Source organism: Dryobates pubescens, chromosome 34, assembly GCF_014839835.1.
Source record: "Dryobates pubescens isolate bDryPub1 chromosome 34, bDryPub1.pri, whole genome shotgun sequence".
In the NCBI taxonomy this organism is placed as follows: domain Eukaryota; kingdom Metazoa; phylum Chordata; class Aves; order Piciformes; family Picidae; genus Dryobates; species Dryobates pubescens.
Genome location: NC_071645.1, coordinates 2,125,250 through 2,150,521, shown reverse-complemented (window position 1 = coordinate 2,150,521; position 25,272 = coordinate 2,125,250). Strand labels below are relative to the sequence as shown.

Below are 25,272 nucleotides of genomic sequence, written 5' to 3'. Positions count from 1 at the left end.
TTTCCTTTGGCTACTACACAGAGACCTCTGCATTAGGTGTGACTTGGGAACTGATTTCCTCTGGTCTATGGATAGCAGCCAGACTGCAATCTGCAGGGAAGGGACTATCCAGCTGGAGAGCCTCTGCAAGGAGCCTCCTGCAAGTACCTAAGCAGAATCTTTGCTGCCAGCACTGCCCAGAAACTGCACAATCATCTGTGTCAGTTTTCCATGCCTTTAGTCCCATCCTTAACCCAGCATTCCCAGTCTGTACCACTTTGGATCACCACTCTGGGAACACTGCTACACACTCCCTGGGCATCACAGGCCTCTCAGCCACCCTGGGTGCCCAGCCCTGTTTGGGGCAGCACAGCCACAGCCCAGGTAGTGAGTGAGCAAGCCAGGATTTTGTAGAATTAGCAAAAGCTCTTTGCAGAGCCAGCTTGCAAAACCTCAGCACTTGAATGTCACCTGGGATCAGGTTCTGCTGGAGCAGAATATGACTTTTCCTATCAACTTTCACAGTGCAAGCCCTTTCTGCAGAGCCCAGCCAGGGGATGTGGGAGGAGGTGAGGACAGGCATGCCCTCCAGCCTGCATGCCTTTGCTCCTTCCTCGTGTGCTGTCTTGGGACCCAAACTCCCAGGGAGAGAAGCTCTCTGATGCTGTCCCCCTCTCCCATGCAGAAGCAGCTCTGCTTAGCCTCTGCTCAAGCATGTGGTGACAGGAGGCTGGGGGCAGCAAGCCTTTGTTTTCATCCTCACTGACATCAGGCCTGGGCCTAAACCCTCAGGTTTGTCCTCAGTGGCAGGACAGAGCTCCAGCTGTGCTCCCTGCCCTTCCTGCCACCACTTCCTGCATGCAGGACACCTGTGCTGCAGGGGTCTTTGGTGTCTTGGTGCAGGCTGCCATCCTTTGAGCTTTACATCCTTTGAGCTACATCCTCTCTTCTCAGCACAGCCCAGGCCAAGCGCCTCTTTCCATTTCCAGTGCACCCCCCTCCTCCAGAAAGCTGCTCCCACGGTGCTGGGGAGGATGAGGGTTGGCAGCATTCCTGCGGAACGCTGCGTTCCCATGGCAAGAGGCATCTGTCTGCGGGGAGATGGGGTCGGGCTGGGGTAGAGACAGGAAGGGGGTCCCAACTGACCCCCCCGACCCGGTGCGTGTCGTTATCTTGGCCGAGCCAAGACAAAGGCTGCCCGGGCGGTACCCCCTGTTGCCCACCCCCCACGCCCCTCCGGAGCTCCCATCCCGTTCAGCCGCAGCCCGCCCGGCGCCCCAGCCTTGGCGCAAGACCCCCGGGTTGGGGGCGGTTGTGGGGGCAGTGCCAGTCCCGCAGAGGCAGGACCACCCCCCTCACACCCCCCTCCTCGCCGCAGGGCTGGGGGCCGAGCCTGCGTGACGCCTGCCGGCGCTGATTCGCTGGGGCCGCCCGCCCGGCCCTTCCCAAACTGCGGGAGCGCACCGCCCCCAGCCCCGCCGGGCACAGCGCCGGGCACCGCGCCGGGCAGCACCGGACAGCGCCGGGCAGGTAGGCACGGCCCCGAGCTACCCGCACGGCCCCGCTCCGCACTCTGGTGATGGGGACTGGGTGGCCCCGGGACGGGGTGGGGGACAGGGGAGAGAGCCCCGTGGGAAGGGAGCTCGTCGGCGGGGCAGCGGGAGCAAGGCATGTCGCGGGGAGGGTCCGCAGCCCCCCGGGTGGGGCAGCGGGAAGGGACAGCCTCTTGGTCCCCTGCATGCTGTGCCCACTGCGAAGAGGCTAGGTCTAGAGGGCGGCTGTCGCCGGGGTAGACGCTCTCGGTTTTTTCGCCCCCGTACCGGTGTCCCCCCCCGAGGGTCGGGACTGCGGCATTCCTCCGCAGACACGCCTGTGCGCGCGCCTCGCCCCACGCCACGGCTCCCACGCGCGTCCGCTCCCCGCAGGGGAGGCAGCGGCTGCTCCGAAGCCCCCTGCCCCTCGGGCAGAGAGGCCACTGGCCCCGTTCCCCCCGCACTGCGCACCCCGGCAGCCTTCCCGCAAGCCCTTTTCTGCGGGCAGCCACCCCCGCGCCCAGCCGGTCCCCGGGGATCTTGGTTTCCCTCAGCCCTTCAGCCCGGCTGTCGTCTTCCTCCTCCCGTCCCCACAGCCTCTTTGTCACCCTTAACTTGTCACATCACTGCTGTGGCCCGAAGCTGCTGGTGGAAACGGCACCGGAAAGCTTTGCTTTAGGAGGAGCTGGGCTCACTGATGCTGCCGTCCTGTCCCCATGCCAAGCCCCTGGGATCGAGAGACCCCTGGGATCGAGAGTTCCCTGGCTGGATCTGCTCTTGGCACCACTTGCAGGAGGAGAGGAGGGGGACAAGGGACACAAGAGGTCATGAACCTGGAGCCAAGATTTCAGTGCCTCTGCATAGAGATGGGAGGAAGCCTTCTTCTCTGGGAGCTCATTTGCACTGATTGTCTGGAGGAAAACCTGGCTGTGACCTAGATAGTGTCCCAGGACAGTTAAAGAGGAGGGGGTCAGAGCTGAGAAATAACAAAGCAAGGAGTAGAAGGCAGTTTCTAGGCACACAGAGGATTTTGGAGCAGTCTCCTCCCTTGTGCCTTTCCCCCATTTCCAATCTCTTCGTTGTCAAGACCAAACAGATGGGAATTATTCTTCCTGGCCCAGGGGTTCAGGATTGCAGATAGATCTTTCACAGCTCCAGAATGAGCAAATGAGTTTGGTATTTCCTCTTAGAATGTTATATGAAAGACCCAAAAAATGCTAAAAAATGAAAGCCATCTGGCTGCAGTGCAGGCAGCTCCTGGCTCCTCCCTGGGTGCTCAGCCAGGCTCAAAGGGAGCAGACTGAGGCTCTGATGTCCCTTCTGCAAGCCTGGCACCCCAAACGGGTGCTAATTCAGCTTGCCCCTCTTGGAGCTGGTCCCATCTCCCCAGCCTGGAGGGATGACTGCAGGGCACTGGTGGTGTCCTTCATCCCCAGCAGCTGCTTTGCTGCTGCTCCTCCTCCCCCTCCTCCCCCCCCCCCCCCCCCCATTCCGCATGTCTGCGGCTGGATTCCCCATGCGGCTGCTTGGCTGGGCTGCAAACCTGCAACTGATTCCTGTTGGCTGGGTTGGACTGGCAGCAGCCCTAGGATTTTGACAGCACATCTGAGGGCCCCTTGCCTACCTAGGCCAGGGGGCAGCCATGGGCCCCAGGACTGGGACCCTGAGGGTAGACTCTGCCACCCCAAAACCCTTCCAGCCCATGGCTGGGCAGGCTTGGCTCAGCCCCTGGAGACTTGGTGCCATCCTTCAGCAGTCTTGGCTCTCTGTCCAGCTGCTGTGTCCCTCCTTGTTGCTGCTCTTGGCCCCTTTCCCTCACTGCATCGCAATGAGTCATCCTTGCTGAGCTCACCCACTGGAGCTGCAGGGGGGCTGGCAGGGCAGGCACCCACCAGCACCCAGAAAGGGTCCCTCAGTTGGCAGTGTGCCCAGTGGGAACTGTAGGCTTCTGGCCATGATGTGCAGGCACCAGGCCACACCCTGATTTCTCCTGCCTGTCCCTTGTCTGGGCACCTAGCCTGGGCATGGGGCAGCAGGGGGGGAAGGCAGCATATGCAGGCCTTGCAACAGGCAGCTGCAGGTTTGTGCTATGCTCTTTTAATGTCGGGGCCGGGGAGGGACACAGGCAGGGAAAAGACAGCGTGGCTGGCATTCCCTGGGGATGTGGGAAGGTGATGCTGGCCAGGTGCCCCAGCTTGCTGCAGGGCTGGCTGATCCCTGGGCAATCAATCAGCCACCGTGATGAGGAGCAGGCTACCGAGCATCATTTCTGCAAGAGCAGGCAGCCTGCCCACCTGTGCCCTTTGTTTGCCTCTGCACCACCCAGTGTCCATCTCTGTGTGCCCAGGCAATGTCCTGGCTAAATTCCTCTCTTTCCCTGCCCAGGCTCCCCTCTCAGTGACAGCCACCACCACCAGGCACCCCAGCGGAGAGATGAACCCCACCGTAGGCATCGCTGTCATCCTGACAGGTACAGCCAGCAGGCCTGCACCCCCTCCCTGCTCTCCAGAGAGCTCAGCCCAGAGCAGCCAGGCCCTTAAGGGCCAGGAGGCTGCAGGGGCATCCCCAGCGCTCGCTGTTCCCTGCCCAACCTCCGCTTGCCTCTCCCAGTCCTGCAGGTCGCCCACTGCCAGATGATCAAGGACCTGAGCGCCTGCCTGCTGGGCCAGAGCCTGCGTGTGGACTGCCGCTATGAGAACAAAACCAGCAACCCCCTGACCTACGAGTTCAGCATCACCAAGGACAACAGGAAGCACGTCATCCACAGCACCATCAGCGTCTCTGAGAACATCTACCGCAGCCGAGCCAACGTCACCATGCACAAGAACCTGGTCTGCCTCTACCTGCAGAGCTTCACCAACAGCGATGAGGGAGTCTACACCTGCGAGCTGAAGGCCACCAACGACTACACGGGCAACCAGATAAAGAACATCACTGTCATCAAAGGTGAGGACAGGCAGGGGTCCCCTCTTGTTTGTCCTGATGTGGGCACCACTGGGTGATGACTGGAGGCAGGAACCCCCTTGCTGTATAGCAACAAGGTTCCAGAAATGCAGAGAGCAGTCCCAGAAATGGCTCTGAGCAGCCTGCTGTAGTGTGAGGTGTCCCTGCCCGTGGCAGGGGGGTTGGGACTAGATGATCCTCGAGGTCCCTTCCAACCATAACCATTCTCTGATTATCTTCTATGATTATTGCTGCGTTGTGGACTCTGCATTACAGAGTCTTAGAGTCCCACTTACAGCAGAAGTCCCTAAGAGAAGTCCTGAGCATGGGGTTGGACTCGATGATCCCTTTGGGTCCCTTCCAACCCCTGACATCCTGTCATCTTGTGATCCCTCACCACATCCCCACACCAAAGCCCTTGTCAGACAAAGTAGCAAACTAAGAGAAGCAGAAGTCCCCAGCAGCCCTAACTGAAGATCCCTAACCTAGGTCCCTAACTGCAGTGCTGTTTTAAACTCTTGGTTACAAATCCCTTGACCAGTAAAATCCAACCACATCCATAAGCTAAAATCTTTTCCCAGCTAGAGGTGCCAGCGTGTCCAGGAGGTGGCTTTTGCAGAGTGTTCCAATCCAAGGGTGCCAATGTGAGGATGTTCTTGGCTCACATGGAATGTTACTGGTTTGCTCTATGCAGCTAAGGAATTGGTCAGCTAAGGAATCCTGCACTCTGCACGTGTCCAGCAGCTGCCCTCAGAACAGTGGCTGCAACAGTCCCTGGCCTCAGTTCCTCCTTGGCACCTGCTCTTTGGGTTTGGCAGGGCCAGCAGAGAAAACCACAACCCTTATGGTGCCCCCAAAACCTTCCCTGAGCCCCAGAAATGTTCCCTAGGCCTCATGTGCCCTTCCTACTGCAGGCAGAGCAGTCAGCCCCACAGATGGCCTCACTGCCCCATGTCAGACTGCTCAGCCCTGGCTCTTCTGGGCCCCACCTCAGGTGCATTGCCCAAGTATCCTCCCCTAGGTGATGCTTCATAGTCAGTCCCAGCAGAGGAGACAAGTTTGGTGGGGAAGGACTGAAGAGGTGAAGATCCCACAGCAGCATTTCTCCAGGTGCAGAGCCCTTTGTCTTACAGGGTGCCCCAACCCTTGACACCTCACCCAGACACAGGCAGGATTATGCTTCTCGGGGTCTCTGTGCCCTCACAAGCTTTGCTGCTACATGGGCACAAGGAAGGAGGAAAAACAGGCAAGGAGCCAGGATAAGACTTGTGTTTCTGAGGCAGAGAAAGGTGAAAACCTGACTCCCAGTACCCTTTACAAACCCTCAGCTGGATTCCTGTTCCAAACAGATTTCACTGCAGCTCTTAGAATCCCAGAATGATGGAGTCACAGAATGTCAGGGGTTGGAAGGGACCTTGGAAGGTCATTGAGTCCAACCCCCCTGCCAGAGCAGGATGACCTAGGGCAGGTCACATAGGAACACACCCAGATGGGTCTTCAAAGTCTCTGGAGAAGGACACTCCACAACTTTTCTGGGCAGCCTGCTCCATGACCCTCACAGTAAAGAAGTTGTTCCTCTTCTCTCCCTCCCCTTTCCCTCTCCTCACAGACAAACTGGAGAAATGTGCCGGCTTCAGCCTCTTGATCCAGAACACCTCCTGGCTGCTGCTGCTTCTCCTCTCCCTGCCTCTCCTGCAAGCCGTGGACTTCGTGTCCCTGTGAAAAGGCAAAGCCCCCTCACAGCCACAGCCACACAGAGACACAGCCACACACACACAGCACACCCGCACGTACGCGCACACCGAGCACCCCAGCCAAGCCGCCGCCCCCCGCCGGAACGCAGCGCTCGGGAAGAGAAGCTGAAGCCTCTGGAGGAAGCGCCACCTCTCCGTGCTCTCTCTATATAGCCGTGTATCTAACGCTAACCACCGTCCTGTGCCCAGCCCCCGCTCACACGCCCTGCTCCCAGGCATGGTGGCTGTGCTAGGCAGCATTGCTTCTCCCCATCGCAGCTCCTCGCCGGGTAGCCTCGGCTGGTTTGCTCGTGCTGGAAAGCGCTGGAGCCTCAGCCCTGCTTCTCCCATCCCTTTTAACTGTAGAGGTTTGCCTGTTCTCAACTAGGGAAAGACAGCTGGATTGGCAGGTAAGAGAGGGAGGTGATGTGAGGGCGGAGGTGTCCCTGTGCTGGCTGCTGTGCCCACAGCCCCTGGGGGAGAGGGCTGCTGGCACCCCCAACCTGCCCTGTTCCCTAGCCAGGTGACTTCACTGATTTCTCAGCCTGCTCCTCCTGCCCTTACTTGTCCCCAAGCTGCCCCAACTGGGAGGGGGCACAAGGTGAGTCTTGTTAAAGAGCAAGCAGGGAGGAGACAGAAGGAGCAGGGGAGGCATGGGGATGGTGCTGAACATGGCCAGGCTGGAAGGAGAGAGAGGAGCAGATCTGGGACACACTAGAGCAGGTCTAGGAGACACCCATCAAGTGCCCCTGCCTCCTTAGGGCTCTTTTGGGGCCCTGGGAGGGGCTCACTGGAAACCTGCTTTGGCAACAAGGTTTCCCTAATCTGTTTTTCACAGCTGATCTGTAAGTGAGGCCTTCTCCAGAGATCACCTGGTACCTCTGGGCAGCCCAAGCCCAAGACACCACTTAACTCTCCCCAGAGACCAGCCCTTAGCTGGGACAAGATAATTGCTGCTAGCACCCATCCACAGTAGAGGCCAACAGAACCTCTCTGAGCTAGCCACAGCCCTGCCTTCACCCCTGCTCCCCTCCGGAGCCACTGGAGCCAGATCCAGGCAGGCTGGTGGGGAGGAGGCTTGCCTGTGGGAGTGCGACCCCAAAGCCTCTGCAGGGACTTCTCTGCACTGTCACCCTGTCTTCGCTGAGGAAACATCTCAGGGTCTCAGTCCTTCTTGATGGTGCACATCCTGGTGCCTGGCCCTGTGCAGCCTCAGCAGCCTTCCTCCAGTGTAGTCTTCCTCCATGGGATGAGCCCACGTGCCCCCTTCCTTCTCCCTCCTCCCTTTCAGCATTTCCCTGTCTCCATTTAAGAGCAGAAGGCTCGAAGGGCAGCCCAGTTCCTGGTCACCACCTCGGTAAGGTCAGGCGTCCATGAGAGTGAGGAGAGGGTTGCTGAGCACAGCCCACATCTGCCAGCCCAGGCCTGCCCTGATGCCCCTGGGACCCCGAGGAGCCGGTGGGCTCCTGCCCCCACCTCCCCTAAACGATGGCTCCTGGGGGAGCTGCAGCCCAGCTGGCCATGAGGAGACAGCCCAGAGGGCTGGTGCTGCTGCTGCTGCACCTTTGCCCAGGGGAGGGCATGGGGCAGGGGAAGATGCAGACAGGAGCGTCCCAGGCCCACGGGGTGAACCCCAGCCCCTCTGAGCCACCTGTGCAAGCCTGGGCTGTGCCCCCACAGCCGAGAGCAACTCACAGCAGCTGCTGCCCACTCCTTCCCCTTCTCCAGCCCCCCCGAGCTGCCTCCTCCCCTCATGCCCGTTCCCTGCCCATCCCTGCCTGCTTGCTTGCTGTCTAGTGCTGCTGAGGCCATGTATAGCTGAGGTCTGGCTGCGCCCAGCTCCCTGGGCTTGCTGGTGAGCGCCGGGGCAGGCGCAGAGCTCAGATGCGTCTCCGAGTCTCATTTTTTGGTGAACATTTGTAGTTGTTTCCACAGCTTGTTGTAAAAGAAAATTCTGTTAAGGGAGAGGGGGGGGGAACAAAAAAAAAAAAGGAAAAAAAAGAGAAAAAAAAAAAGGAAAAAAACAAAAAAGGAGAGAGAGAACCCTACGAAAAGCAACAACAACAGAACCCAACAACAATCCTCCAGGAGTCTTCCTCTGTCTGCACAATAAAACCCTTAGGTTGTACCTCGGAGCCGCAGCCACCCTGTGTGCGGCCGTGGGGCACGGGGCCGCGGTGGGGCTGGGCTCCAGCCTGCCTGAGAGGAGGGCAGAGCCTCAGATCTCCCAGCTCTCGGGGGCCACCCTTTGGGCGGCACTTTGCCATGCCTCTCGCTGGGTCTCCAGCAGCCCGAGCCCTGCGGGACGGGGGGAGGCAGGGAGGAGATTTGCCTCGCCTGGGGAAGGGGACTCGCTCCAGCCCACCTGGAGCACAGATCCCTACACCCAAGCCCTTTGTCCATGACCCCCTGCTCCATCCCAGGGCCCCACCTTCACCTCGTTGTGACATCAGGGCCAGGGCTGTGCCAGCAGCGAGGCAAAGCAGGGTAGGTACGAGTGGGCACCCTGGGGCTGGCCCTGGCAGCTGGAGCGGCAATGCACTGCTCTCTGCCTGGGGTCAGGATGCTGTCCTGGGAGTCAGGGACTGCTGGGCACATTCACTGTCGGGTTTGGGAGCAGGGCTCTGCCGCCCCCCACCCCCTCTAACACAGCTGGCCTCCCAGAATGACGCCCAGATGTGTGACCCTTGAGCAACCTGCCCTGCTGAAGGGCTGGAGCCAGGCAGGGGGGAGGAAGATGCCACCCTGATTGCATGTCTGCTAATTATTCTCGGCAGGTGCTCGCTGAGTCAGAGCCGCCCGAGTGCCGTGAGCCGCCAGGCTGCGCCGCCCTGGGCGGGTCAGGCGTCGGGGAGCGGTGCCGGGTAGGTGCCTCAGTGTCCCCGCGGCTCAGGAGGGGTGGCTGCTCCTGTGCCCACACCACCACCCCGGCTGCCCCCTGCTCACATTTGCTGCAGGTTCAGGGGGTTCCTCTCCCTGCAGCTTGCCCCTCCAAGAGCAGGCAAAACCCAGAGGACTTCCCTCCTCTCACCTCGATGCTCTGCTCCAGACCTTACCGGCAGCCACAGGCAAACACTTTTCCTGCCTCTTTCTTGGTATGACACAACCACACCAAGTTGTGTCCCACCCTGCTCCCTCTCTTAACCCTTGGTCTATTCTTTCCTTCCTGGACATCTAACTCCCCAAATCCCCAGTGACACCCTGAGCCATCTCCCATCGTTCCCACAGCCTCCTCTCCTAGCAGCCCCTTGCTGTGTGCCACCAGCCCCCTCAGGTTCATGGATTGGGTTGGAAGGGACCTTAACGACCATCTAGTTCCAAGCCCCCTACCATGGGCAGGGACACCACCCCCTAGCCCAGGTTGCTCAAGGCCTCTTCCAACCTGGCCTGGAACACCTCCAAGGAGGGGGCATCCACAGCCTCCCTGGGCAACCTGTTCCAGTGTCTCACGTCCCCTTTAAGCCTCCCTGAAGCTGGAATGCGAGAGGAGCCTGCCAGTGCCCTGTGAGGTCAGATAAAGACACTATATTTATCTAGCTGGTAACCTGAGCCCTGAATTTCTCTGGTAGTGTTTTTACGTAGCCCCACAGCCCTCCGGCTCAGCCTCCTCTGGCTCAGCCACTGAGGCTGCTCCCTGCAAGGTGAAGGAGCTGAGCTGTGGGGTGCTCTGTCCCCTGCAGAGGACTTGGGTGCTGCCAGCCCCTCCACATTGCTCCTCCTTCTTCAGCCCCACGGAGGCAGGATCTGCTCCCCCGTGGGCATCACACCATGACCAGCTGCTTGCCCCCTGAGGTGCTGGCCTTGCGCCCCTGAACCGGCCGCTGCCCCACACGCAGGTGAGTGCTGGGGGTGTCGGGGAGGGTCTGCGTGTCAGAAGCTCAGAGGAGCCAGCAAAACTGCCCCCCTCTTCCTTTGACCTGGGGAAACCATGGGGGGAGAGGTTTGTCATCTCCACAGCACCAGAGAGCAGCTGCAGCTCCCCTGGCAGCTCCCTGCCAGCAAGCTGCACTCCCTGGCACCATCCTCGCCCCCCATCATGGGCAGAGCCACGTGCCCAGGCCCTTCCCTGGGGTCCCTTCTCTTTTCCTGCCCACAGACCTCAGCACAGGAGCATGCCCTGACTCAGGGCTCCCATGGGGTTGGTGTTTTGCTGCCTGGGGGGTGGCAGAGAGTGGCAGGCCCTGCAGCTGGGTGGGTATGTGTCAGCAGCACAGGGTGATGACTCCCACAGCCACCACATCTGGCATGACTCCGGAGACTTCTCAGACCCAGCAGCTGGTAGGGGAAGGGATAGGGCCAGTCTGGCCCTAGCCTCATGTGTGACCTTGGGCAGGTCCTGGGATGTGCACTGAAGCCAGGGCAGTGTCTGGAGCGGGGCTGCCAAGGCACTGAGGTCTCTATCTGCTGGCCAAGGACACCCTGGTGCCTCTGTCCCCTTGCAACACATTGCAGTCAGGGCTGCTCAAGGCTACCCTTCCTAGAGGGAAATGTAGATACCCAGAGGGATGCCCTGCCCTGTGCCCCTCAGGGAATGGGCAGGAGGCTGTCCCACCCCTCTGGCCCTGTCTGGTGGATGCAGAGCCCCTATGCCCCAAAACTCTTGGAGGCTGGAGCAGGCAAGGGGCTTCACACAGCCTCACCCCTCTCTGCCTCCACTGCTGTGGAAGGTTGGGAGCTCCTACATAACCTCCAGGCTGGGACATTGTGTCTCAGGGAACAGGGGACACAGCTCCCAGCCTGCGTAAGCGAGAAGCAGCTGTGCTGTAACACCTTGGATGGAGCCAGCGCTCTGTAAGCTGAGCCTGCCCTGGGGCTCCACGGCCACCAAGGGGACAGCTGCCACCAGGACACAGGCAGGAAGGCCACAGGCAGGAGAGCTCCAGCAGAGGACAACAGCTAGAAAAGGAGCAAGGTCTCTTCCCCCCTGCTTCCAGAGTTAAAGGTTTGCCTCCCAGCTTTGGGCTGAGCTTCCCATACCCATCAGGAAGGCTGCCAGAAGGGGAGGCCCAGGCAGGACTCCCTGACAGCCAGGGCAGCCCCACCATGCCCCCAGCTGCCGGGTCCCTGGTGCTGGCTGCTGCCTGCACACGTGATGGGGGACCGGACATTCCTGTGCCTCAGCTTCCCCTGACACCCCAGGAGGATGATGAGGGTGCAGGAGACCTGACTCAGCCATGCCAGCCCCAGGGCTTTGCCAGGCAGCAGGAAAGCTCAGCACTATTATGGGCAGGGAGGGGCCAGGCAGGCCAGGAAGCGATGGGAGGAACCGAGGTTTTCTCACACCCCCTCAGCTCCTCTGGCTCCCGACTCGTTCTACTCTCCTGCGGCCCTGGGGTCCCCTCTGATGTGCCATGGGGACTCTGAAGCACAGGTGGTCCTAGCAGATGTGACAGTTCTCCATGGTAAGACCTCTCTTCCCACAGCACCAAGGGTTTAGTTGCTGTGTCTGGGGCAGGTTCCTCCTCCTGGGTCCCACATTCCTCCATCAGCTCCCCTGCATCCCCGGGGCTCATGCTGCCAGCAAGTACCTGCTGCCCTCCTGCTCCCTCCCTGGGGGCTCTCCTTGGGAGACAGGTGCTCTGTCTGGTGCTGACATGGCACAGCAGGAGGGCAGGGACACTGCTGCACTGGGTGATGGTGTGGGACTGCCCCAGCACTGAGGTGCCTGTCCTGAGCCCAGCTGATCTCGGCTGGTTAGGGGCATGAGGAAGCAGGGTCAGCCCGGAGCCGCTGGGAAGAGTTGGATGTTTCATGGAGTCCTTGCCTAGGAGTAGATTTTTCACCCCTCAGCCTCCATTCCCCAGCAGGTCTGTGTGCCCCACCGTGCTCTTGCTTGTAAATCGTTTCCTCTCCGCTGGGAGATGTTGCTCCCTGGGCAATAACAACAGCAACTGGGATGCAGCTGCCTGGCCAGAAAGTTTGGGCTGCTGGCCAAGAGGTAGTGGGGGGCTGGCTGGTTCTTCTCACCACCACCTCCTCCAGGCAGTCCGAAGGCATTTCCAAGCGGGGCTTGGACGGGCAGGGGTGGCTCGGGAAGGTGACACTGCAGCGACCTCACCAGGGAGCCAAGGGGGCTCATCCTCGATGCATGGCTGCCTCCCTCCCGCCGCTCGGGTTTCAGCGGGATCGTTTTCGGCGTGGAGGAGGCGGAGCACAGCACCGTGCCCGCAGCAGGGAGCCTCAGGGGCACTCCTGTCCCCAGGGTGACATTTGCAGAGGGCTGCAAAGGGCAAGGGGGCTGGGCGGGGGCAGGCACGTCCAGGGTCTCCTGGGCTCTAAGCAGCAGCCTGGATCCCCTCCAGAGTCAGGCAGGGAAGGATGCTGAGGTGGCTCCTCCTGCCAGGGAGGCAGTGCCCATCCCAGACCTGATGTGCCCTGTGTGCTGCCAGGACCGTGCCAGAGCCAGGCCAGGCACTGCCTCTGTCTCCTCCTGGCTTGGAGCTGGGCCAGAGCCCGCCCAGGCTGGGCTGGGAAAAGCCTTGCAATCAGGGTCATCTCCTGGGTGACCAAAGACTCTTGGAGCCACATGAGCCACTGTCCTGCCAGGGAAGGGATGCCAGGCACCCAGGGAGCTGAGCACCAGCAACACCAGGATAGAGGAGCTTGGCTGGGGTCCTGCCCACTGTGCCAACCACAGCCCCGGGACAGGTAGGTGAACAGCCATCAGCCTGCCAGCATGGGCACCAAGAGCAAACTTTCCTCTGGCTATGGGCAGCCCCTGCCTGCCACACTGCCCTGTCTTGACTCTAGGCTGGCACCATATGGGCTCAGGGTACCTCTGTGCCTGACCCCTGTATGCTCCTCTCCTGCCCTGTGTGGGTGCCATGGGGCAGAAGCCACCAGCTCCCTGTTGGGACCAAGTGCTGGGCTGCCCACCCAGGTTGGCTCTGCCTGGCTGGCAGGGAAGAGCACTGCAGATACATCTCCAGCCCCCAAAGCAGGACACTCAGAGTGGGGCAGGGTTGCCAAGGCTGGGGCAGAGGTGACTGCTGCAGTCTTTGGTGACTGTGGGTGCTGGGATGCTGGGTGCCTCTGGCGAGGCCCTGGGACTCCCTTTCACGGTATGAGGTGCTCAAAAGCATATGGGTGGCAGTGCCAACCGCTCCCAGCTGTCCCAGGCTCTCCAGGAGGGCCAGCTAGTGGCAGGGCCAACGACCACTCTGCACCCCATAGCCTGCTCTTCACCCTTCATCCCCCAGGTTCCCACCGTTGCCTGTCTGCCCTTCTCAGGGTCTCTGGCCGAGGCAGGAGCCAGTGAGCTACAGGGTGGTTGCTGGTGGTGAGTGCTCTGTAGTGCTGACCCTTGGGCTCTTCTCTTGCAGTTGATGCCTCCAGGAGAGCCCCGTGAGCCCCAGCCTGCAGCATGTCCCAGCTCTCCTCCACCCTGAAGCGCTATGTGGACTCTTCCCGCTACGTGGAGACCACCTACAACAAGGCCCCCGGCGGCTACAGCTCCTACAGCTCCTACGGATCCACCCTGGCCACAGCCTACGCAGACAGCAACAAGATCGGCTTCAAAAGCAGCTACCTGCCCCCGCCCCGCTACCACCACGCGGGGCTGTCCCCGACCAATGCCTACGACAGCAGCCAGCTGCCCCTCTACCCCGACCCCAGCATCCGCCTGAGCCCCACCTACCTCCGCACCCAGCCGCGGCCCTCGGCTGCCAGGCTGAGTGGAGGTGCAGGCTACCTCTTCCCCGCTGCCCCCGGCAGCCCCCCAGGCTACCTGCCCCCAGCAGCGCCTCTCAGCCGGCACAAATCCATCAGCCACTCGGACTTGGCACGGGAGTTCGCAGGGCTGCACACCTCGGACAGCACCTACCCAGCCCCTCCCAGCCCCCTCAGCCCCCGGGGCCGCCAGGAGCTCGGTGCCCTGCAGGGTCTCTACCAGGCTGCCGCCCGCTCCGACTACGTCCGTGGCTACCTGGAGGGTCACGGGAGGAAAAGCAGCCATGGCGGCTGCCTCACGAGCAGCTCCTCACATGCCGCTCTCAACTCTGCCCTGCCAGCCTCAGACACCCACTGTGCCAGCCAGGCCTGCCAGAGGAACGACAGCTACTGTGAGATGCCCACCCGGGACCCCACGGTACGTGGTGCTTGCTAGGGCTGGGGTTTGGGCGGCCTGTGCCCACCTGTGCTGAGCACTTATGCGTGGAAATCTTGCTGTGCTGCTCTTGGCCTCAGTTGCAGCACCTGTGCTGTGCAGGGCTGCTGCTGCCCCTTTCATGCTGCCCATGCTGGCACAGCAGTCCTGGGCCAGAGCTGCTGAGACAGCCAGGACTGCTGTGCCAGCTGCGTGCGGGCATCTGGGTGCCCTCTGAGGGGCTGTGCTCCTCACTGCCTGCACTGCTGGCAGCACAGCTCACAGAGCTCCCTGTGGCTGCCTGGTGGCTTGGGGTGCCCATGTGCTGGCAGCAGTGTGTGTGCTGCACCTTTCTGCATGCATGTGTGCCAGCAGGTGATGGCACACGCAGGCAAACTCAGTCTTCCCTGCATGGGTGCACACTGGGCACCATGTCTCCACACAGCTGCCTGTGCCCATGCCCCTCACTCTGGGCCACTGTGGGTCTGAGGAGGGTTTTGGGCTGCCCAGCTAGAAAAGGTGACATGACCACACTGGGCACTCACCTTGCTGGAGACACCCAGCTGGGAATGCCAGTTTGGCTGGCACTGGCACAGTGACTCAGTGCCCAGCTGCTGGTCAGGCTTTTCACTGGTGCCCTGTGATGCCTCATCCCTGGTACAGTCTCTTGCTGCCATCTTGGGGCCCTGTGGCCCAACCTCAGCATGGGCTGTGACAGCCCAGGGAAGCAGCAGTTTCTCCCTGGCAGCAGCTGCTCTGTGCAGCATCCCAGGAGGGGGCAGGCAGTCGGGTACCAGTCGGTGCCGCGCCACCCCCAGAGCCTCGGCCCGGGCCGGGAGCAGGCAGCACACAGAGCGCAGCTCGGGTGCACAGGGGAGCAGCCTGGTAATTTTCCACTCAGGTTTCCTTCCAAGATCTGGCCAGGCTCTGCTGTGTTGTCTCCTGCTCTCCTTTCAGTCAGTCTTCATTCACCCATGGTGCAGGTTGGTCTGCCCGGGCATAGGGGCCGAGGTGCCCTTTGTGTCCCTGCAGCTCTGTGCCACCATTGCCTGACAGAAAGGGGAGGCCAGGGGCTGGGGGATTCTTTTCTGCATCCCTGGGAGCAGCAAAGGAAGTTCCTTCCCTTTCCAGCCTGTGCCCCCACATGCCTCTCTGTGCCCAGCTGCCTGGGAATTGGGCTGTAGGTCTGGCCCATGCCCTGAGACTGGGGAGGCACAGCTAGGGGCATGGGGTAGGGCATGGGGTGTCTGCTGCTGCTCACCATGTGCCCTAAGCTGGGGCTCATTGGGAAAGCTCTCCCCTGTCCTTCTGGAGCCACCTGTCCCATTCATGGCAGTGCTGTCCTCCTGTTTCTCCTCCCCCTGGCACTCACCTGAGTTTTAAATGCCCACCTGACCCCCCCAAGCATGGGAGCAGCATCTCACCTGCCCCTCCCTCAGTGCCCTCCACCCCAGAACCAGCTGCACCACGTGCAGCACCAGCAGTACCCTGCCCTGGTGTGGGACCCTTTGTGCCCAACCCATCTGGTCCCTGGCCCCAGCTCTGGGGTGAGGGAGGACAGGAAGCCTGGTGAGAGGAGGAGGCTGCTTCAGAAGGGAATTCCTGCTTCTCCCTCCCACACAAGGCCCTGGCAGAGGGCACCAAGGCAGGCCCCAACAGCCACCACCAGCCATGGACACTCACTGAACTCCTCATCACCACTGATCAGGCAGGAGTCCCCACCCTAGGTGCCCACACACCACTCAGTGTGGGTGCCATGGGATGGCCATGGGGCAGCAGGGGCTATGCTCTGCCCAGACTGCAGCCTTGTGGTCTGCATGCACACGCAGCCAGGGTCTCTCCCGTGGCAAAGGTGAGCAGGGCACGCTGGCACAGGGTGCTGGGGCAGGCACCCATGCCGGGGCAGGCAGGGTTGATGGATCAGTGAAATTGGCTTAGGTTTCCTGGGTGCCTTGGCACATCTGCTATTTTCCACTCATGTGCTCTTTATCCTCCCTTTCCCAAGCTGGGAAGCAAAAGTTCTGATCATAAACCAGAGCTGGGCGCCCGCGGCTGTGCCAGGCGCCGGAAACAAGAGCGTGTCCCAGCCCCAGCGCTGCCATCGGTTCTGCCCCGCTGCCCAGCCCCGAGGGCAGTGCCAGCAGCACCCACTACTGCCAGCAGCACCCACTACTGCCAGAGCCAGGGCATGGCAGGGCTGGCTCAGTGTCTCCTCCCATCCCTTCTTCCCCAGCCACCTCCTACCCTTGCACCACCATCACCTAGAAGGGTTTGAAGCCAGGAGGGAAGGGTGCTCCCCAGCTGCCTGCCCACACCAGCCCTTGGCACCTCAGTTTGCTGTCCTGCAGGGCAAGGGCAGGCACGTGGAGCTGCAGTGAGCAGCTGTGCCACCCCAGCTGCCAGCTCCATGTAGAGCCATGCTGGCTCCCAGTAAGGCAAGCTGGGAGGGGGCAGGGCTGGAGCTGTGCCGCCCCATTAACCACCCTGGGTGAACAGAGGGTCAGAAGGCCAAAGCCACCCACAAAATCACCAGCAGCTCTCCACAGTCCCCTCCTGAGCAGCTGATGCCTCTGGCCTGCAGCCAGCCCTGGCCCTGCCTGCCTTCAAGGTACCAACAGGGGCTGTGGCAACCTCTGCCCGTGGCAGAAGGTCACTGCAGCAGAGGGGTCAGCTGAGGGCAGGGACCTGCCTCTGAGTGATGCCATCTTGCCAGGGCTCCCCTTCTCTCTCCTGCCCCAGCCTTGCCCTGAGAGCCTGTGTGCCCTCTGACTGGAGGGGAATTTGATCCTTGGCCTGGGGCACCCAACGTTACCAGGGCCCAAGGTTCAGTGCAGGACGTGTTCAGTGCCACCCCTCTGGCCATGGAACAGGCTCTGCTGGCACAGTGCATCTCCAGGCAGTGTGCTGCACCAGCACCCTGCACAGTGCCTGGGGCAGGCTCTGCACCTGGCCAAATCCTGCCCCTCGGGCCACCCCCAGGGCTGCAGGGCAAGGTGGGGAGCAGCCTGGCTGCTGTGCACAGCCACAGGGGGCCGTGCACCGGCCCCAGGGCCCAGGCTGGGACCCGCAGGAGGCTGTTGCAGGGGCACCAGTTCCATCCATGTGGGGTGTGGGGGGTGGTGCACCCCGATGTGCAGGCCCTGTGCCCGTGTGTGTGTATGCTGTACACACCATGGGCTGTGTGTATACACACACAGACGCCAGGATTACGACAGGCAGCCTGCTGTGATGCAAAAAGCCCTGGCCCTGCAGATGAATAACGCTGCAAGATGCCTCCTCAGATATTTTTGCTGGTGCCAAAAATAGTCTCCCTCCCCCCCCCCCCCTTCCCCAGTCAGCCCCTCCACTGGCTGTGCCGAGCTCACACCGCGGGCAAGGAGGCTGCATCTGCAGCGATTAGGATTCAAACAGCAGCCACTAGGTCTGGCTTGGGGGGGTGGGGGTGGGAGGGTGTGGGACTGGCATAGGAGGAAAACAGCCTCTGCTTGGTGCCTCCAGCCCCTTCGGCGAGGCTGCAGGCTCTGGCTGTTCTCAGAGCGGCAGCCTGACTGCGCTCCCTGCCTCGGTCGCCCATGGAAATTTCCCTGAGCGGGCGGTGAGACACCTGGGCACGCACAGGCACTGCAAGCCTCCGCTGCTCGCCCCGCTGCGGTCAGAGGGGTGAAGCAGAGGGAGACGCAGGACTGGAACGCAGGACACCCGGGCTCCCTGCCAGCCTCCTCACCTGCCCTTGCTGCAGGAGAAGAGCTGGAGCTCTGCGTGCGCCGTGCCTCAGTTTACCTAGGACTCAGAGGGGACAGGCCAGATAGGGTCTTTGGTTCACACTGGCTTTAGGGGAAGTTTTTCCCCATAGAAGGAAGCAAAGCCTGAAATACCCTCTGAGCTCAGTGCCGGTGCATCCCCCAGAGAGGGGTGGGTGTATGTGCTGTTTGCTGTTGCTCGCTTCCCCCAGAATGGCACTGCCTGGGGGCTGGCACTGGCCCCGCAGGGAAGGGATTATGCCCGGGGAGCCTCACAAGCCTCTCAGCCAGCCCTTAGCCCCTCTCTGGGTACAGGCAGTCCGTGCCCCCGCCGTGCCGTGGGAGCGCTCCGGGTTTAAAACCAGCTAGTTCTGGCAACTGACACCCAGGCTGGGGCAGACCCACTCTCTGCCACCCAGCTCTCGGGTCAGCACCATGCTGGCAGCACAGCGTGCCCGGGAACGTGAGGGAGCCCCGGAGGAGCAGGTGCTTCCCCAGCTGCCACCTCGCCCCAAGTGCCCTATTGCCCCGCCGCTGCCAGCACGCTGCCGATACCGGGGGGAAGGCACCTCAGAGCTGCCCCACAGCTGCCCCACGGCTGCCCAGAGCTGCGCAAGGCCGGGACCCCGGGCTCGGCGTGCCAGCAGCCTGGCCCCCGGGCACGGCCGCCCCTCGCGGGCCCCCCTGGCTCCCGGCGCGGCTGTACCACGCGGTGCGGCGGGGGCTGGGCCGTCACGGAGCCCGGCTGCTCCTCTCCACCCATTTGATGTCAGAGCTGCTCAGGTGCCGTCAGCCCCGCAGCCGGCACCGGCTCTGCCATTGCCTGCCCGGGCACGGCGGAGCTCCGGCAGGGCTGGGCGCCTGACCCCGAGCTTCAGACCGCAGCCGGGCCCAGGAGAGGGGTGCCCACCCGGCACCCCCCGGCACTCCCCCGTGCGCGGCTGGCCCCGGCCGTGCCGCCGTGCCCGCTAGGGCCATCATGAGGGACTCGTACACGGTGACGCTGCCCGAGGAGCCCCCCGCGCTCCCCGACCTTCACAAGGACCTGCGTCCCCGCACCTCCATGCCAGGGTCCCTCCTGGTCTCCACCTTCGTCGGGCTGGTCCTCAACAAGACCAAGGTAGGAGCCCTGCGGCTGCTCGCAGCTCCTGCCCTCCGGCGTGCGGGCAGAGAAGGGGGTGTGGGGAAGGGGCGGCCCCTGCCCTTGCCGGGGAGCGTGGGGTACCCCCGCGGCATCCCCTTGGGGGAGCAGGAGGTGCCGGGGGGTGGGTGCCAGTGCCGGCTGGCGCGGGGCTGTGGTGCCCCTGTGTCCGGTGGGAGGGCAGGGAGCAGGTGCCAGCACGTGTCGCGACGCATGGGTCCCGCTCCCAGACCTGCCCCTCTGGTGACCTTGGCCAAGTCCATGTGCCCAGCCTGCCTACTGCCAGGAAGGGGCTCCTGGCCACGCTAGCCCCCTGGCCAGGGTCACCGGGCTGAGCTCAGCTGTCGCCAGAGGCACAGCGCTGGGGGCAGATCTCCCCCTGCGGGGATGGCAGAGGGAAGCAGGAGGGAGGGCAGGATCTGGGCACTTATGTAAGGCTGGCTGCTCCGGCTCTCCTGCTTCCCAAGCAGGCACTTGGTGTGTGGACCTGGATGGGATGAGACAGGACGGTCCAGAGCTCGTCCCCTGCTCCCATCCTGTCCCCTGTCCCCCTCCTGCAGTGCAGCCCCAGGGACTCCCCAGCCGCCGCTGCATGAGCCAGCTCCAGCTCTCCTTTGCTGCCTCTGAGCAGAGCTGTGTCCTAGATAAAGCCCTGGGTGGACGAGGGGGATTAGCTGGAGTTGAGTCACTCCAGGGACAGAAAACCGGGGGGGTGGGGTGGAATGGGGGGGTGTGGGAATAAGACCTCAGTGCACACAGGCTTGTGCCACAGCATGAGGGTAGATGGTGGGGTCTCCACCCCAGCCCAAGCCCTCTGATGGGGCTTCCTTAGCCTCTGGGAAGGCAGCTCAGGTGCTGGCCTGGCCAGGCAGCAGGCAAAGGCCAGGTCCATGGGCAGAAGTGCACCCACACTGGTGGGACATTCCGGTCCCTCCTGGCACATTGTGAGTGCTGCCCAACTAGGTCAGCTGGATGAGCATCCTGGTGAAGATGGCTGGGGCAGCTCCCAGGAGTTGCTGCTACCTCCCCTGGCACCATGACCTTCCCTGCCATAGGCATGGTGACACCAGGAACAAGCCCCCTAGGGGTCAGCCCCTCCAGGGGATACAGGCTGCTGGGGCACAGATCCACCTTCTGCTGCCCGCTCGGCCCTGCCCGCTCAGGGACCACCTCCAGCTGCAGTGTGGCACTGACCTGCCACATCCTGCTGGGACCCCTTGCCCCTTGGCCTGGAGGTCCCTGTCTGGGGATGGGGGGGGGGGTGTTTGCCTGGCACTTTGCCCGTGGCTGGGGACAGCCCTGTGCGCTGGGCACTGCGGGGGCACTGGCATGGCACAGAGGGTACCCGGTGTGTCTAGTAGAGCTGCGTGCACCTACACGGGGTGGCCGGGTGCCCGTTGCTGCTGGCATCCCCTGCGGTGGGTGATGCCTGCACAGCCGCGGAAGGAGCACGTGTAACTGGATCTGGGTTATTTTGGGCTGCTGTCAGGGCTGGGTGCTTGGCACCTCCCACACACGCACCAGCTGCTGCTATTTCAGAGCTGCTGGGCCCCCTCCTCTTCTCCTCCCCCTCCTCACGCCCCTGGTGAGCAGCGCGGGTGTTTGCCTGAGGATCTTTCAGGGCTGGTGGTGCTGGAGGGGCAAGATGGGCAGCCTGACCCCACAAGCCCTGTCCTGCGCTGGGCACAGCTCCGGGGAGGTTTGCCCCACTGCTGCCCTCTGTGTGGGGCTCACATGCAGGGCCGGCAGCAGGATCCCTGGGCTCCTACCACTCGTTCCCAGCAGCAGCTGCTCCTCCGTGCTGGGAGAGGGGTGGGCAAAGCTGTGGCCCCTCCAGACCCTTCTGGCTATTGCTCTTGGTCTCTCCAGCAAAGTGTGGTGATGCCTCCTGGCCCCAGCATCCAGCTACCTGTGCCCATCTCTACCTGGTGTCAGCCTGCCCAGCTCAAAAATCACCTGAGCACATGGCAGAGCCCTGTGGCACAGATGCAGGACATCCATGCCATGCTGAGAGGGCATCGCTGGGCAAGCAGTCCCAGCCCAGGGCTGACTGCTGCAGGGCTGGGCTTGCACTTCCCCAGGTGGACTTTATCCTGCAAACCAACCATGCCAAAGTCTGGGCAGTGCTTGTGCAGGGTGTCCTGGAGGAGACACTCAGTGTGGACAAGGCAGGGAGCAGTGGGGCACTGTGCATCTCCTGCAGCTGTGGGGCAGGTATGGGGTACTGCTGCCCCCCAGCTTCCCAGGACATAGGGCTGGCAAGGGGAGGCAGCAGGGGCAGCTAGCCTAGCCCACAGCCCAGGGCATGGGGCAGCAGTGCTGCCAGGCAGGGAGGACTTTGAGCCCTGTGCAATGTCCTGGACCAGGGAGCCGAGCAGCAACAGCCTGGCAAGCAGGATGGGGCAGGGCAGTCGTGGCCTCCCTCCAGGTCTTCAGCCATGGTCCTGTGCGCAGGAGGCAGCCACGGTGCTGGTTCTGCCTGTGGTGCTCACAGATGGACAGGGCCTCTGCTTGCACTTAAGGATCTGCTCCACGTGGAAGCCTGTGGCACCACCACGGCCTTGCTGGGCTGCCCACAGGCAGAGCCAGCCTGTGCTGGGCACTGCTTCAGCCCTGTTCCCTCTCTCTGCAGAGCTCCAAGGCGGTGCAGGGGCTGACAGGCTTGCGAAACCTCGGCAACACGGTGAGTGCTTGACTGGGCACCTGGTGGGGATGACCCCAGCTCACACTGTGCCCTTCTGTGGGCACATCTGCGGTGCAGCAGGCAACCCTATCCCTTCACCTTGCCCCCAGTACTCTGGCTCCTGCCCTGGCAGCTCCCCACACCCTGCTCCCAGCGGTGCCGGTGGAGGAAGGCTCTGCCACGCTCTGCACCGCTCCGTCCCCATCCTCTGCCCACCCACCTCAGGTGTCCCCCTGCCACCGCCTTGCCTCCCCCTGCCTCCCGTTGCCATGGTTTTCTCTTCTGCCTCCCCCAGTGCTTCATGAACTCCATCCTGCAGTGCCTGAGCAACACCAAGGAGCTGCGAGATTACTGCCTGCAGAACCAGTACCTGCGGGACCTCAACAACAACAGCCGCATGCGCACCGCGCTCATCTCAGGTACCGCTGCCCCCTGGGGGCTTCCCTGCAACACGTCCCTGCACTGCCTCCTTGTTTCCCTGAGCCACCCCCTGTCCCAGGGGACCCCCATTCACAGCTTGGTGCTTCTCCCCAGCCTTGCCGGGGCAGGCTCTGTGCTGGGGGTGCCCAGCCAGAGGGAGGATTGGGATCCTCTCTCCAGAAGGGACAGAGCCAGCCATGGGGACCCCAGAGTGGGATGCTAGAAGTGAGACAGTGGAAGCCTCATCCCTGGAGGTTTTTAAGGCCAGGCTGGATGTGGCTCTGAACAACCTGATCTAGTGTGAGGTGTTCCTGCCCATGGCAGGGGGTTGGAACTGAATGATCCTTGAGGTCCCTTCCAGCCCTGACTATTCCATGATTCTCTGGAGGGCACAGCTGTGCCACACCACCAGAGCTGGCAGGGGCCAACGGTGCTGCTGTCCTGCCTCCCTGCCCACAGAGTTTGCAAAGCTGATTCAGCTGCTCTGGACCTCATCCCCCAACGACAGCGTGAGCCCCTCCGAGTTCAAGACGCAGATCCAGCGCTACGCCCCCCGCTTTGTCGGCTACAAGTAAGGGGTGCCCGGTGCAGGGGGGGCAGGGGGGAGCCGAGCCCTTGGCCCCTCTCACTGGCCACACCTCGTGCCTTGCAGCCAGCAGGACGCACAGGAGTTCCTGCGGTTCCTCCTGGACGGGCTCCACAGCGAGGTGAACCGCGTGCTGGTGCGGCCGCGGGCCAGCACCGACCCCCTGGACCACCTCCCGTGAGTGCTGCCTGCGGCAGAGGCAGGGGATGCAAGCCTGACCCAGGGACAGTGAGCAGGCAGATCCCTCTGGGCTGGGTCACAGGGGCTGGTGCGCCCCCCTGGTCGCACTCAGCATCGCTCTGTGCCCCCATCCCTTGCAGTGACGACGAGAAGAGTCGCCAGATGTGGAGGAGGTACCAGGAGAGGGAGGACAGCCGCATTAGTGGTGAGCAGGGCTGTGAGGGCAGCAGGAAGGCTTGGGCTGGGAGGGGGCCTGGGGACCAGAGCTCTCACCCTGCTTTGTGCCATCCACCCCAGACCTCTTCGTTGGGCAGCTGAAGAGTTCCCTGACCTGCAGTGAGTGTGGCTATTGCTCCACAGCCTTCGACCCCTTCTGGGACCTGTCCTTGCCCATCCCCAAGGTAGAGTCCCCTCCAGCCCCTGGCACCCTGCCCCACACAGCCTGCCCCTGACCCGTGCTGTGCTCCCACAGAAAAGCTACGGCGAGGTGACCCTGATGGACTGCCTGAGGCTCTTCACCAAAGAGGATGTGCTGGATGGCGACGAGAAACCGGTACCGAGCGTGGGGCAGGGGGCCGGTGGGCTTGCCCTGGTGCAGGATGGGGCCCTTTCCCTCCATGCCTGCACTGGCAGGGCCTTGGGCTTGGTGCATGGTGAAGTTTGCCTCTGCCCTCACCCTCCTGCTTTGCCTGCCCCAGACGTGTTGTCGCTGCAAAGCCAGGACAAGGTGCACGAAGAAATTCAGCATCCAGAAGTTCCCCAAGATCCTGGTGCTTCGTATCCTTCCCCAGGGCCCGGGGCCAGGCCCTGCTGGGGGGAAGTGGGAGGGGTGGGGAGGGGGGCAGGCAGTTCCTCATGGGCTCCCCTTTGTCCCTTGGCTCCTTGACATGACCCCCCCAGACCTGAAGCGCTTCTCAGAGGCCAGGATACGAAGCAGCAAGCTCACCACCTTCGTCAACTTCCAGCTGAAGGACCTGGACCTCCGGGAGTTCGCCTCGCAGAGCTGCAGTGAGTGCCGGGCCCTGCGCCGCTCCGGCCCAGCCCTGGGCTCTGGGTGGCCTCCAGCTGGGTCCCTCATGCCCCTCCCAGGGTGCTGCAGCCTGTGCTGGAGGGGCAGAGGGGAATGGGAGCCACAGCCAGCCAGGGTGCCAGTCCCTGCTGGCCTTAGCTCTGTGCTGGCACTTCGGGGGGCAGCAGCTGAGCACCGCTCTGCCCTGCTCCACAGATCACGCCGTTTATAACCTCTATGCTGTCTCCAACCACTCGGGCACCACCATGGGGGGACACTACACTGCCTACTGCAAGAGTCCCGTCTCCAGCGAGTGGCACAGCTTCAACGACTCCCGGTGAGGCTGCACGGCCACGAGGCTGGCTGTGGGCTCGGGGCAGGCAGGGACCCCCTGCCCAGGGCACTCGGGTGCCTCATCCCCCTTGCTGACAGCACATCTCCTCTTCTCCGCAGGGTGACGCCCATGTCATCCAGCCACGTCCGCAGCAGCGACGCCTACCTGCTCTTCTACGAGCTGGCCAGTCCGTCCTCCCGCATGTAGCCAGCCCTGCCTCCCTGGGGACCATCTGTGCCACCCCTCAGAGACAGCCCCTCCAGGTTTCAGCCGTTGGCCCCTCAGCTGCGAGAGGGAGGTGAGGAGGCAAGACCTCGACGTGGCTCCAGCAGGAGGCTGGAGGCAGCCAGGAGCAGACCCCCAGCGAGGACACCCCAGCTCCAGACTGAGGTCAGCCCCTGGCAGGGCAGGGTCCAGGCAGCTCAGGCACCTCCTGGTCACTGGCATTTGCTTTGTACCTCGGAGAATGTCTCCATTCTTCCTTTTTCTTTTTCTTTTTCTTTTCTTTTATTTTTTGGGGGGGGAGGGGGATTGGGTTTTTTGGTTCTTGTTTTGGGCTTTTTCTTTCCCCCCCCCTCCCCCCTTGGTGTGTAATAAAAAGCCTGAGCAAGGGACTCCGCAGGCATGGGGCTGCCTGCCCCATTGATCAGCCAGGACCTCTGCTCCCCTGGGGGAGCACTCAGAGCTGGGGTTCCCAGGAGAGCCTCCTGCATCCCTCCTGGCCTCTTGGCACTCCCATTCTGCTTGGTCATCCCAGAGGATTCTTGAACTGCTCCTGGCCTCTTCCTAGCACTTCTGAACCTCTTGGCAAAGGACCCTGGCCCTCCAGTCGCCTCCATCTCACCTCAGGCAGCACATTGCCACCAGCTGCCCCATGCACACTCCTCCAAGCAGCCTGAGTTCAGGCCC

General features: G+C 62.5%; 2 protein-coding genes across 3 annotated transcripts; both read left to right on the top strand.

The window, feature by feature from the left end:
* The first annotated feature begins 1,414 nt into the window (after positions 1-1,414).
* THY1 (Thy-1 cell surface antigen) lies at positions 1,415-6,409 on the top strand. Its single transcript, XM_054176166.1, has 4 exons — positions 1,415-1,509; positions 3,897-3,981; positions 4,122-4,457; positions 6,064-6,409. The coding sequence occupies exons 2-4, from the start codon at positions 3,945-3,947 to the stop codon at positions 6,174-6,176; spliced, it is 486 nt and encodes a 161-aa protein (XP_054032141.1). The 5' UTR covers positions 1,415-1,509; positions 3,897-3,944; the 3' UTR covers positions 6,177-6,409.
* A 7,086-nt stretch (positions 6,410-13,495) lies between these two features.
* On the top strand, positions 13,496-24,684 carry USP2 (ubiquitin specific peptidase 2). Of its 2 annotated transcripts, none has more exons than XM_054176102.1 (12): positions 13,496-14,273; positions 21,784-21,834; positions 22,130-22,253; positions 22,714-22,825; positions 22,907-23,017; positions 23,161-23,225; positions 23,318-23,421; positions 23,493-23,573; positions 23,719-23,797; positions 23,921-24,028; positions 24,246-24,366; positions 24,483-24,684. In XM_054176102.1, the coding sequence occupies exons 1-12, from the start codon at positions 13,551-13,553 to the stop codon at positions 24,568-24,570; spliced, it is 1,767 nt and encodes a 588-aa protein (XP_054032077.1). In that variant the 5' UTR covers positions 13,496-13,550; the 3' UTR covers positions 24,571-24,684. The 2 variants fall into 2 exon arrangements, with proteins under 2 accessions (XP_054032077.1, XP_054032078.1); XM_054176103.1 differs by lacking the exon at positions 13,496-14,273 and adding an exon at positions 18,766-19,130.
* Positions 24,685-25,272: the final 588 nt, after the last annotated feature.